Below are 14311 nucleotides of genomic sequence, written 5' to 3' on the forward strand. Positions count from 1 at the left end.
TAGTGCATTGGCACTGCACCACACTCTCGTGACCAAATCAAATTACCCAATTGCAAGACTATTGTGTATATAGCCCCTGTAATGCCACTCCCCCTGCCCCGCTTAATTTGTAATGACCGGCAGCGACCACCAGGTGGCGTAGCCAAGCAGCTCCAATGTTGTCGTAAGACCCAGCGGAACAATAATTGTGTCAAAAAATAAAAAAAAGACAAACGAAAACGAAAAAAAAAAACGAAAAAGACAAGCCGACAATCTGAAATGTTGCACGTGCTCAAGAGCTTAAAGAAAATAATAAAAAATAGAGAGATATAAAGTAATTGCAGTGCATTAAGTTTTTGGGTAATGGCTTCACATAAGCCAGGTCATTAACGAAGTCTTTCGGCCACTAGATAAAATTCATATAAGAAAATGTTTAAGTCAATTGAATTTGGAAAATAAAAAAAGAAAACAATTAATGTTATCGGGTATGACTAATCTTAAATAGTTAATTGAAAAACATTTACAGGCTTCCGATTGCCTTAAACTGATTTAGAGAGATTTCTAGATAGTTGCCACATGACCTAGGTTAATATTAAACACGTTAGTTTGTTGGTTTTAGAAAACCTTTTTGTGTTCTCGTTTTCCCCCATTTTCCCTTGTCATCTCTCTCTTGACTTTTTGTCTACTCATTCCAGCCACTTGAACAAGCTGAAAACTTATTTTCTTTTTGTTATTGTTTTGGTATTTGAAAATGGTTTTTTAAGCAGTTTTCCTAAAGCATCCAGACCCCTTGATAGATAGAAATATTTCACTTATGTGATGTTTCTTACCAATTTAAAATCCAAAGAAGACATTTTTTTAATAAATCAATTTAAATTCCTTTACACAAAGTTTATGATAATGGAATTTCTAGGCATACCTAAAAATCGACAAATATATATTTATATTTATGTGGAATAATGCCCTAGCAACTTGGTGACTGACTCATTGCATCTTCATTGCACTTCATTGCCAGCCATCTGTTGGGCTCCTTTTTACCTGCTTTTAAGTTCCTTAACCATTTCGCTCATTGCAAATTCACAGCAGCACAGCCAGCAGCAACAACAATAACCAACATTCCTATAAATACCAACTTCACACTGCTGCAACAGCAGCAACAACAGCAACAGCAGAATTCTGCCAAGTTTTTCTTTTATCTTTGATTGCAAACTTGAACAGCAACAACAACAATAATAACAGCAAAACTCCTTCGCACAAAAAAGGGGGCACATATAGAAAGAGAGGGAAACAGGGCTGGCTCCTTACTTAACCCTTTGATGTTCAACTTAGAGAGGGTGGACCTAAAATGTTGTTTTAAAAATTTACAAAATGTTGTTAAAAATTAATAAAAATCCTTCCAAACTGTTTAAGTTAAGTTAATAAGAAATTATTTTATTTTTTCATTTTTTAAGCGAAAAAAAGTTGCAAAAAGTTAAGAGTTAAAGATTTAATCCCCAAACCTTAAAGGGTTAACGTAAGGAATCAAAGCCCCAAAGCCAAACCCGTTGCCAGTGCTGCCAATTTCGATTCAGATTTTGTAGCTTTGTCGCCTCACCACACACATTCGAGCGTTTTGAGTGAGCCAAAACTCTACACACCTGTACTCACACAGAGGTAAGTGTATGTGTGTGTGTGTCCAACGAAAAAAAAGGTCCAAACCGGGTTGCCAGCGAAAAGTTGCCGGGCAACATTTTTCGCTCATGTTGCCAGCAACAAGTTTACGTTTTGTCATCTACCTGGCCATGCAGGTGTGTGTGTGTGTGTGTGCGTGTTTATGGCAGTGCTTACCTGTCTCACATGTACACAGACACACACACACGCACACACGTTTTGGGTATTAGTGAGTGGGCATTTTTGAGCATATTTCGAACTGAACATTTTCCACGTACGTCGGTCGGCTTTTGCTTTCTTGAGTCTATTTCAAAAGTGGCCAACGTTTGCTGGCGAGTGGACGCGATTAACGGACGAATTTTGTTTCTATATATATATCGCGCCGATTTCTTCAATATTTTGTTGCCGAACGCCTCCACCTCTCTTTTGGCTTTGATTTGTTCGTTTTCGTTGGGGGCGCCTGTACTTTTTTGTCGAACTTTGCCGATTTCTGTTTGTCACGCGCGCGTCTCGCGACTGCAATTAATTAACCAGAAAAGATATATATATATATATTATAGTAAGAGAAAGAAAGAAAAACGAACGACGAAAAATTAAACGAAAATGTAATTCAAGTGTCATTCGTGTGTTTTGCTTTTTTGTGTTTGGCCAGAGTTAAATGTTTTAGCCAAGTGCCGCCAAACCAGTTTCTAAGTGAAAATCTTGAATTTACATTTCTGCAAACAAGCTTTGAAATGTGCAACATGTGGCAATAGCAGCAGCAAAGCCACAGCGTCAACCACCAGTAACCTCTTTAAAGCACACAAATTAATCAAATATTGTTGCTAAATCTCGAAATGGATATAGTCAGCGGAACGGCAACGGGCAACCAGCACGTCCTGCCAAACAACCATTTTCGGCATGAATCATTCCAGCAACAGGTAAAGATACAAGTTCTGAGGAATTTTTCGAAGGGTTTTTAAGGGGTCTGAGTATGTAGAGTTGGTATGGAAGGTGTTGAAAGGTTTCATTTTGTTTTTACATTTATTATTAGGTGAAGTAATTTCTACTTTAAATTATTATTAAATAGGTCAGTGTTATGTTAAAAATAAAGTTAATTTGGCACATTTTTGGCCTATTAACCAAAATGTTCGATCTAGACCTTTCTTTGGATTTTTTCTATCCCCTTGCCATAGAAATTAATAACAATTTTGGGTCCAAGAATGCCCTAAGGTAATTTTTAATAATTTTGTTAATTAGATTAAGATAATTACTTGTCATCATTAGCACGAAAATGTGATCAGGGCTTTTAAAAAGTGTCAAGAAAATGTTTAAAAGTATTTATAAACTTAATAAAACAGAAACATAAATTTGGTTTATTAAACAAAAAAGTATAGCAAGGCTTATATAAACATAAAACCTTTTAAAAATATTACAAATCTATAAACAAACTAGGTCAGTCTCTTATAAAAAACAGCTTTTTATCCACAACTAAGCATAAATATTATTAATTAACAACTCCAAAAACAATTCAATTAATTAGCTTGGAAAAAAAAATCCCAGAAACAGCAACTTTCAAGACCATCCTTTTTTCCCCTCTCCATTTTTTCTGCTCATTAGTTAAGCAAAATCTGTTTACACTCTTTATTTGCTTGAAAACTCTCACCTCATCAGCGAAAAACATGAGCTGAATGAGGAAAAAACTGCCAAGTTAGCAGTAAGTGAAAATGCATTCAAGAAAAACAAAAACGCGACGAGGAAACTTTTTATGGACAGAGACAAACCCCCAGCCATAAAGGTTATAAAGAAAAGCCAACACGAACAAAGTTAGAGGTTTTGACTAACAAACAAATTGATGGTTAGACCGATGCCAAAAGTTTGATAAACCTCTAAAAAGAAAACCCCACAATTTTCCAACGGAATAGGGAATTGCCATTGATAAAAATCGAAGGAAAAACCAAAAACAACTAACGGAAACCCAAGGAAAGCTTGTAATTAACATAAAGTGTGTAATTCCATATGACTGGCTATGCTATAAAATAATTAATAAAAACCACAAATTGTTGCAAGTTGCAAGTAAGAAAGAGAGAGAATGCCACGTAAGTCGAGGACCTCTGCCTGTTGGCCGCGTAACGAGCCTGGGCCAAGAAATTGCCAACCCAAAAACTTGTAGTCGTTAAATTAATGAATATTTTTGAAAGTGAAACTTTGATTCAGGTTTTTGTATATTTTCAGAAAATGAATGTGGAAACAACTTTTAAATTTTCGAGATAGGGGCCATGGAGATAGGGAAATTTTAGTGAAAGAAAAAGGCTTTCGTTTCATAGTTTTTCCCTAAAAAAATATTCTATAAAAAGATTAAATTAGTATATAAAATGAAAAGCGAAATGCTCGATTTTAGAGTCAAGTTTCCCCTTCATTTTCCGTCCGAAGATCAACTTAGTTAGGTTAAAAAACTTGACATTGCTAGCTAAGACTAGACATGGCATTCACTTTTTATTTTTAAGCTCAAGACCTGCCGCAATCCGAGACCTGGCGCTTGGAATGCATAATTCATGGTTGCACATAATAATAAAAATATTTCTTGAATCGATTTTCTTATAAGCAAGTTGACTTGGTCACATTCCATGGATTCTACGCTGGTTTTTATGGCCTTTTAAGATACCAACTAATGACGGTTTATGTGACTCTTTGTCATGTAGATGCCATAGAAAGTGGAAGTCTAATGATCGAGCCTGAGATCTTAAGTATAGTTTATATGAAGGATAGATTCTAAGCCGTCATCTCTTGCGATATCCCATATTTATGAAGACATTTTAAAGCACCTTAAACCGCAATTTATGCTCGTGAAGTTCGTGAAATCTGAAATCCTTTAAACCGATTTCTGGAAAAGCAAATACAGCAGCGCGGGCCCATAAAGAATCTCTACCAACACATCGAGAGGAAACCAGTTTCAGAAACAAAAAACGAACTCAACGTTCGATCTGGTAATATAATAAAAAAAAAAATACTAAAAGAGAGAGCCAAGAACCAGAAACAAGGCCCTAAGACTCCGAGAACTCTCCAAAGGATTGAGTGAGCCGGCAGCGGCTGGTCTTGGTCTTAGTTGGAGGTTTTTCACTCAGTTAAAAATAAACTCGCTTCAAAAGAAAGAAAAAGTCTTTGGCCAGCATCCAAGTCAAGTTGTTGAACTGGTTTTTGTTCCAGCCAGGCTAAGTAAACGATAGCCGGTGTGTGTGCCCTTTGGAGACTTTTATGTTGCCTACCCCCGCCTGACCCTCCAAAAAAAACCGCTCCCTAATCTCGTCTTCTCTGCTGATCGAACGATGCGGGTGTTGTAGGTTTTCGTTGGAGTTTAACCCATTGATTTATATTGGTAATTTAACGCCATTATTCTACAGCTGCCAGTTAGGCAGTTAGGCAGTTAGCCAGTTTGGAGCTTTGGAAAGTTATCTCTCTAGTCATGAGGCCATGAACTGCATTCAATTGATCGCTGGAATTGAGTGATTTTTGTTTGGGGCCACGAGCCCTTCCCATGTTCAGGCAATTACCCAGCCCCCTGTGGAAATCTGTATCCATGTCTATAGCTTTTGATAGATATATCTATATATATATATATGTATCTCCGCCCAGTTGGTTGCCATGTTGAGGCGCATAATTGTTTGGGCCTGCCATTGGGCGGCGGGGTAAACCCTTTACCACTTTCCCCGCTCGCTGCAATGCAGCTGTAAAATTGTTAATTTAGCTTCTGTCTTGTGTTAGTCACGTGAGCTTCAAATTAACTTTGTTTGGCTGCACTTTAATGGAGTCATTCCATTGTAATTAACTTGGTTTCCGATGGGTGGTACGGTTTTATGGGAACATTTTTCGATTGAAAAACAAACGAAATTTTGGTGATAGGTGGGGATAGCTTCTGCATGGCACTGCATATGATTAAGACATCTATTAATGGTTTGTTTAAGTTTAGTTCTTAGACTTGCCTTGAAAGTAAAAAACTTCTGATTTATGTTAATATCTGATTTAGCCTTCTTCTAGCCCAACTAGTTCCACCTGCTCTACTTCTCAGAGTCATGGCAAAAATAAAAACAAAAACCCATTTCTCACAACATTTACGCAAAACGATCTTATTAAGAGCCAAGATTTATTAGCATTTTGAAATGGAAATCCGAAATCAAAAGCGACAATCTAGATACGGCGAATAAAACTGGATTTCAAACTGCGACTTCAGCAAAACAAAAACCCTCATCAGGCTGAGGCTGAGGCTGAGGCATGTGTGTGGTTCATTCAGCAAAGAGTTGCATAGTTTTTAAAAGACTCGAAAAAAAAAATGTAAAATGCGTTTGAGAGCTGCATTTTTGGGGTAGCCAAGACTAGTTTTCTTTTTGGCATCTTACGAAACCAGCAAGTTGGTGGCAGAAACAAACAGTGAGCTTTGAGGTAGTAGCAGGCAGCATTGATTGGGAAATGAATGGACACAATTTGTAGTTGTTGTGTGTCTTTGCAGTTGGCTTGCTGTTGCAGATACATAACCGACTTCAACTTGACTTGACACGCTGCCCCAAACCGCACACAGCACCGCACCCAGTCTCAAATTCTTGTCGATTGATTCATAATAATCAGGGGGGGAAAAAACCTGTTCTCAAGCAGAGACACACATTCTGCATACACTGAGGGGAAAAATCTGAAGATACTTTATATTAAACTCCCACAAAAGTTCCTTAACTAAGCTTAAAAGCCAGCTTAAGGATGTTTAAACTATATTTAAACTGCTTTAAAGTCTTTTTAATAACTTAAAATCTTTTTCTTTAATATCTTTTCTTTTATATACTATTTTTTCTCTGTGCATCTATAAGAAACTCTCCCATAACTTTGCCTGACTCCGTTCTATTCACATCAATTCAGGCAGAACCCTCCCAGCCAGCAAAATTCCAGGCATTATCCAACACACCTGGCCTAATACCTGCGGTTACTTGAGCCTTTTCATTTTCATTTTTCCACATTTGCATTCAATTAATTCCCCTTTTTTCCCCCCAAGACCACTTGGTGACTCATTCCCACCTCTTGATGTCAATTAAAAAGCTCTTTCTTCTCCAGTTTCCAGTTTCCATTTCGGTTTTGTTTGATTTTACAATAAACTTCCTTTGTTTCGATTTATAGGAAATATTTATACGTTTGATTTTTCACCATAAATATTATTATTTTTTGCCTGGCATTTGTTTGTTTTCTGTTTCAGCTTTGTTTTTGTTTATACAAAATGGAAAGCTGTCGAAGTCTGATAAAAGTAATTGGCTTTTTCACTGTTTGCATTGTCTGACATTGCATTGCCAAAAAAGGGATGCAGCGATGATGCGGAATATTAATTTTTGCAAACGAAGTTTGATTTTGGGGTTCAAATTAAAGGGTAAAGAAATGTAGGAAATGTAAATATAACTCTTTAGCAAGGTGTTAAAGGTTAAGCTGTGTTATACTTTATTTAAATCATAGAAAATATTTTTTATTAAAAAAGATTTCCTGACATCGTCTAGACATTATGCACACCTTCCGATTTGACACGACTCGAGTGTGGGCCCGTTTAGCGTCGTCTCATTTAATTTCATAGTCAAAAGATTTCCAAAGAAACGCCCACTTAAATGTCAAAGTTGAATCTAGGTCTTTGTCTGCGGCAAAATTAAGAGAATTACATGTGAAAGTAACTTTCGTGTAGAATATTTAACCTGAATCAAGCAGCAGAAAGCCGGCGAAACAGGCCAGCAAGCAATTTTATATGCAAATCAATCGCCGACTGAATAAAACATCAGACACCGAAGGGTAGAGTGAACCAAGAAAGAACTCCTCAAACTTTGTTAACAGATTCGTTGCGCATCTTTCTTGGCCAATTTGGATTCTCTTATTTTGAAACTTAACTTTTTTGCATGCTAATTGAAAGTTTTTTTTATCAGATTGGAGAGACTTTTAAATTGGAATATATATAAGGCCAAAAGATTGATGGTCTTTGAGAGTAGTTCTGTGAGTCATTAAAAAAAACAAAAACCTGAAAGTCAACAATGTACTCATGAGTAAAGAGCATAAAAAGTATAATCTGTTTACTTTGTTTTCTGTAATAATAAACATGATATGTGAGATAGTCTTTAAGACCTTTTTATTATTATTACTCATAATTATATAATTATTTAACATTCTGCTTCTGTTTTCTCTACCGTTTCTTTGCAGGTGAGTTAAACGTTCTTTTAGAAACAATTTGCATGCCCTTTGGGGCATATTCGTGAGTATGAATAATTTTAGCATAATTAAGGGAGAATATATATATAGTCTCCCGGCTAGTGAATGATTCGCTGCGGGCTCATTATGGTCTCACATGATGGATGGACTCGGAATCTAAGCTCTCTCATGCTAAAACCCTATTGAAAGGGTCATTTAGGTTCACTTTGGTTTTTGTTTTTCACATTTTCCAGTTGACTTCTTCTGGCAGCAACATGATTCCATGAGATTGCACTTAATTGTGATTAGTTCTGGCCCCCTCTGAAACGAATCATTGATGCATCAAAGGTGTGGACATCAAACCCACATGGAAAAAGCTGACAATTGACTTGAATAATTTCTTTAAAAATATCTACAAAAATCCTAATATTTTGTATCTTTTACATATATATTCCTCATACATACTGCACCTCAAAAAGTCATGTCAATTATTTTTGTAACATTTAACCAAAGTGACACCGCAGTCATGCAAATTGCACTTAAATCGATTGTGTGGGTATCGATAATCGTCTGCGGTTGTTCTCTTTTGCCGCGTTGATGGTTACCACATAGTTTGCATATATTACCAACGTCTAACATTAACTTTTATGGATTTTTCCACTCTCAACTCAAAGAGGTTCTTGAAATGCCAAGCTCTAGCGTGGGTTTGCTGCTCTGTTTTGAGTCCGAGATCTAAAGTGTTTCTGTGATTTATGGGATTTAATTGCTGAATGGAGAACAAATCGAAGTGCTTTGGATAAATCATGAAAATGAATACTCAATTAATATGGCAAATAATAGCCTAGATAGAGTCTTGGGGGTACAAGAGAAGCATTTAAATTAATTGCAATCGATGTTGTTTTAGTAATTAATAAGAATGTTTGGTTAGGAAAATGAATTAAACATGAGCTAAGGAGGTGGTAAGGTTGGCTGTAAAGCCTTAGCTTGCTTACACATTGTTAAGAGACCAAAAAAAAGAGGATTTACCAAAGCTGATTGGAAGCTTCAATCATATTTGCATTCCCTGATTATTCGTATTTGTTCCTTTCAATTCGATTGACTGGCTTTGCCTTTTACAATTCACATTTTCCAGCCAAGGCAGGGCTGTTTCTGCGGAAACTTCACCTTTGCTCTACTTTTTCCCATCGCAATGCACACACAGTGATTAGAATGTGACATAATGATTTGTTCCCGGAGACGTGTCAGTCGGCATTTTTCCAGTTCCTTTGGCACTTCATGTTTCCTTCACATATATAGTATAGTATAGCATCTCCCTTCCCTCCCCCACTCCTTGTTTGCCTTGGAAAATTACACACTCATTTTCCGAGTGTGTTTACTTTTTGCATACGAAACGTACGAAGAGATAGTAGCAAGATGTAAGAGTCAGGGAAAATGTATTCCGTCCTAGCCTGTATCCTGTTGTATCCCATTTCCTGTTTACATATCGTTTTCTATATGGCAACAAGAAAAAAAGAAAGGAAGGAAAAATGGAGTAGGTGTTTGCTCTGGGCCATAGAAAGGCACATGGAAGAGCATTGTGTGTTGAGGATAACACGTCCTGACAAGTGAAAGGATGCTTGAACGTTTCTACACTGCGGAGAGATGAACAATGGTCAGGGAACTGGGAGTGTTAAGCTTTAAGGATTTGTGCGGGGTTAAAGATATCGATTAAGTAGGGTGAAGGCTTTAAAATTGGGAGGTTTTTAAGTATAAGATTTGATCTTGCCAATGCAGGATTAAGATTAATAGATATGTATAAAGATGTTTCCTTAGTTTGAGGGTTAAAGAACATCGGAATTCCATTAGGATGTCTAGCTTTTAAGGGCTTATCCTAAGATTAGACCCAAAATATTAGGCAGTGAAGCAAATGAAGCAAATGTACTTTCAATCCTTCAGTTCTTTAAGCCAAAAGATCTTCAATATAAAGGATCCCTTAAGAAACCATTATCATTCATCACATCTCCCCATCATCACCTATAGCCCTTCATGAACTCAAACTCAAAGAATCGAATTTCGAGTAATACCCAAAAAGGCTGGTTAAATCCTTCCTGCACGGCTGACCCATATAAGTTACCTAAGGTCATTTCCATTAGACAGCCAAGATCTATCTATAGAAATAGATGCACTCCCGAAGGCATTTCCATGTTTCTCATTTTCCATTTCCAAGTGGCACGCATGCGCACCATAACTCAAACACATGAACGCACTTTGCTGGAAAACTCAATTGCAGGGCGGTGGTTGGAGGCAGAAGGTAGTGGGGTGCCTAATTTATATATATATATGTATATATCTGAAACGAAATCTAGAGTTTTGTAGTTCAAGCACGTACCACGCACAAAGCAAAAAAAAAAAAAAAAAAAACAATAGAAAACACTCGACAAATGGGCACAGATAGAAATTCTTTCGAACAAAAAATGCCCATGAGTGCGGCCTGAGTTTTGTTTGGAAAGTTTTCATATGCTATATATACTGTACTATGTACATTTCTATAGTTGATTTTCATGCTGGGCCCTTTCGATTGGCGCTCTTTAAGCTGACTGCAAAACATTAACACGTCGCGACGGCATAAAACCCGTTAAATACTCCCCAAAGGACAAGCGACAGACACTCAGACGCTTTATTTGGTCTGCCTCGAAGGCACTGAGAGAAATGTTGCTTACTTACTTTTACATTTTAATAGAAAATTTAAGCAAAAGATTACAATGTGTAAGTAAACTTTGATAAGATGGAATGATAACTTATGGTTACTACATTCTTGGAGCTTTTTGAGGATGATTAAGGGCATGGAACTTTTATAAGTTTTAGTAGTTTAAAAGAAGGATTTTCACTACCTAATTACTATATAAAAAACATTAAAATCCTTAACTTTATTCCCAGCGCAGTCTGCTCAGGCAATATGCAAATGTTGTTATTGAAAAGCTCTTGGCCAAAATGGCCTCGACATGTCAAGTGGTTTGGGGCTTACAGCCCCATTCAACTCTTTCCACCTGCTTCCGCCTACTTTGGCCTTCCCTTATCCTGCCACTCACCTTGTCACGTGGCCATTACCACCCCACCTCCCTACCTGACCTTCCGTTTTGGTAATCGCCACAGACAAGTCGTATGTCATCTACGTGGCCGACAGGATAACGTAACCTCGACCAGTTGTCGGTTGTTGTGGATGTTGAATGTTCCTGTGGTGTCCTGCCCTGTCCTGTCCTGTCCTCCAATAATATCACAGTCTGCATCCTGCGCAACCACCGCAGAGGCGATGAAGGGGGAAAATGGCCTGTTTGATGTCGCTTAACACCCAACAGACAAGTGGCCACCAACTTGGGTACAGAAGAACACGTTCCAAGGACCTCTGACTTGCATACGAAAACAGTCCACGAAAAAGAGTGGCATCTGGCCCATATGCATTGCCACTGAATTTGACATTATGGTGATCCATGATGGAATTTAAAATTGATTGGATAACTTGGTTAGGGGAGATTGGAACGGAAAAGTGGGAAAATGATGAAGGAAAATGTAAAAAAATGTGGGAACTGATAAACAAAATGTTCTTTATTTTGAACAAACTTAAACTAACTTTAATTTTGAACCCATTAATCTCATGTTTAGCTATAAAATGACCAATAAACTTTCAATTAATTGCATTTAAGAAACCGCATCCCCAACAAGTGTTTGACAAACGTTTTTCAGAACCAGTTTAACGACTGATTTATGTTATAAAGACATCTGATAATCCATAAATTTATTTCGCCAATGAATTCCACAAATTCCCAGTAATTTGTCCAACATGTGTAAACTTTTTTACCCCGAAACGAAAGCAAAAACTTCAACATCTGTTGAGGCACCCTACTGAAAGAACAGGCCAACTAGCAACACAAACAGACTGTATGGTGTGGTATCATTAAACGAGAACAAAACTCGATAAAAATCCTTTGCTCACAGAACTTATTTACTTCAGTTCGTGCCTCTTCGATGTAGAAAATGCAGTTTAAAAGGAAAAAGGGGAAAACTTTTTTGGCTTGCCAAATTCAACAGCCTTGCCAAGTTTTATGTACAACAAAAGTTTAGCCTGCACAGGAAAAAAAAAGTATATAAAGAGGGAGGCTAACAGAGGGAGTACTTAAATTAAAATTGTCATGGCTGATTGCATTTACTGTGCCTGTGTATGTGTGCGATGCACAAGAGTCAATTGTTTATCAATTGAGGTACACAAAGACCAGCCCAGCCACCACTTTTCTGGAGTTCTTCGAGTGGAATGTGTTGCAGGGAAGACATAGCATCCACACAAAGGTCGTGTCCCGACATGTTCCCAGCCTGTCTTAGGTACCTGAAGTTGCCCTTAGGAACATTTCCGATTCCCTACCTGATCTTAGAAAGAGACTGTACAAGAGTCTGGAACAAGAAAAAGAAACAGAAATAGATTAAAAATTCATTAAATCGTTGATAAATTGCGTGAGACCCAAAAAAGTTAAGATGGGCGAGTCCCTTTTCGTTACCAATCTCGCGGAGGTGTTGAACAAATTTAAAACGATCATTTAGATGGGATCTGTCCCGGGGCGCTCTCTCTCTGTCTATGATTTATTTATCTGCATTGGTTTATCATTGTCCAAGGCTTGACCTCAACTATAGAAGTTTGTATATAGTATATATACTATATATGGAATTCAATATCTTTGTAGACCAACAATATTTGCCTTTGTTTTTTTCTGGGTGACGACTGTCTTTTGTTTTTTGGCCAACTATTTTGGCACCAAGTTCCAGCCGCCGACGACAACAAGAAATTCTACTTTATAGGAATTCCAGACTGGAGCTCTATTGTTTGGCAGCTTTCGTGGTATTGGCAATGGCGTCAGAATTTTTTGTTACCCAGCCATTGGCCAAGGGGGGGGAAAAACTATGCTGATGGAGCTTGCAAATGGAAATGGTAATCGTCGTACTGCCTTGTTGATTTGCTTTTAATTTTGCATAAATATGCGCGGATCTAGAGGTGGGGGGGTGGATGTTGCTGCTGTCAGTTGCAGTCTCAGTTGCTGACAGTCTGGATGGTGGATTACTTTACTATATATCTACATGTATGAATAACTAAGTACAGTGTGGCCTTGATAAGTATGACTTGTATAAAGAGAGTTGTAAGGAAAAGTGAATGATTTGTGATGGAAATTTCAGATATACTTAAGGACTAAAATCTTTAACCTAGCCATAGTGCATTGCAACATACTCTCCATTGTTTCCCTTAAAGAATCTTCACTGTCTTTATGTTTATCTGCATGTGTAGGCCTCTCCTACCCCCAAAACCCTCTTTAAAAAGCTGCCTCTTAACTTTTGCTGTCTTTAAAATTCATGAATGCAACAATTTCTGCATCGCTTGCACTTTAATGTCTAGAATTTAATTCACGGAATATTCTTGTGCCACTAGCGACTTCAGTTTTCTGTTACTTTTTTTGTGTCGCATTCGTCGAGTGATCTCTGTGGCTCTTTCACTCCGGGGTCTCATGTTTGTCACTTTAAACGTTTAATAAGCGATCTCTTGATTGAATTAATATGCCATTGTTGACCGCCTGCAAGAAGATCTTTCGGATTGGTTTGTAGACCGAAAAGAGAGAGGCAGAGAGAAAAAGAGAGTTAATTGAATTGAAGTTGCCTGCCTCAAGTTGTGAACTTTTCAACTTTACAGCGCCTTTCAAGTGGCAAAAAGAAAAGCAATAGAAAAAACTTTAAATAGATGGAGATTTATAGCAGAGATTGAGGAAGTGTTAGAAGCTTTAGCTTTTTACGGTGAGTGATTTCTTTCTGTGTACTTATTGAAATTTCATATTTCTCCCCATTTACTTTCGATTCATGATGAAATTCCTGCCTTTGTTTGATGTGCCACACATCTCCTTTGATCCTCATCAGAAGTTGCAGACATTAGACCGGATCATAGTCCCTTCGTTTCTCAATCCACAAATGGAATCCACACCAAAAACAAAGTCACACACACACTCACATCCTAAGTCTTTGTAGAGGCCCGCAGTTTGTGTAAAGAAACTCCAATCTGAAAATCTCTTTCATACACAATTTTATCAAATATTTTCTATCTCTGTGTGTCGTCGTCCGTCGCTCTCTTTCTCGGTTTGTTTACATTTTCGTTTTCGCCTTTCCGGCCGTTCAATTTAAAAACCCTGTGGAACTCAATGCCCACCACCAACACCATCCACACACCAATACATTTACAGAGACTGTTTTTGTATCGCACACATGCCAGCACACTTTGGTATTTATTTTGTTGTGTTTGTTTTGCGTTGGATCGCGTTGCCGTTTGGCATCCACATTCACGAGTCCACAATCGTAGGTAAAAACAGTTTCGAAGCGTGTTTCAAGCCGTCAACGTCAACGGTTGCCGCCAGCGGACAACTGCGACGGCGCGACGTATCCGAGAGATACGAATAGCTATCTTCCTATATATGCTGTGTGTTTGTGTTGTTGTTGTTGTTGT

The 14311-nt window shown here is 37.7% G+C and overlaps 1 protein-coding gene across 15 annotated transcripts in view; it reads left to right on the top strand.

Annotated features, from left to right (window-relative positions):
• Positions 1-14311, top strand: part of LOC108109461 (tight junction protein ZO-1) — a 90435-nt gene that overhangs the window by 56690 nt on the left and 19434 nt on the right. Inside the window, exon 1 of one of the 15 annotated variants that reach the window (XM_017217964.2) lies at positions 1855-2549. The exons of 10 other annotated variants lie outside the window; for them this stretch is intronic. In XM_017217964.2, the coding sequence (XP_017073453.2) occupies positions 2466-2549 (84 nt within the window). In that variant the 5' untranslated portion in view covers positions 1855-2465. Of the gene's footprint in view, positions 1-1854; positions 2550-14176; positions 14285-14311 lie in introns of those variants that run through there. 4 more of the 15 variants (XM_017217972.2, XM_017217967.2, XM_017217965.2 and 1 more) reach the window with 4 other exon arrangements.

The sequence above is a fragment of the Drosophila eugracilis genome, unplaced genomic scaffold, assembly GCF_018153835.1.
Source record: "Drosophila eugracilis isolate 14026-0451.02 unplaced genomic scaffold, ASM1815383v1 contig_47, whole genome shotgun sequence".
In the NCBI taxonomy this organism is placed as follows: domain Eukaryota; kingdom Metazoa; phylum Arthropoda; class Insecta; order Diptera; family Drosophilidae; genus Drosophila; species Drosophila eugracilis.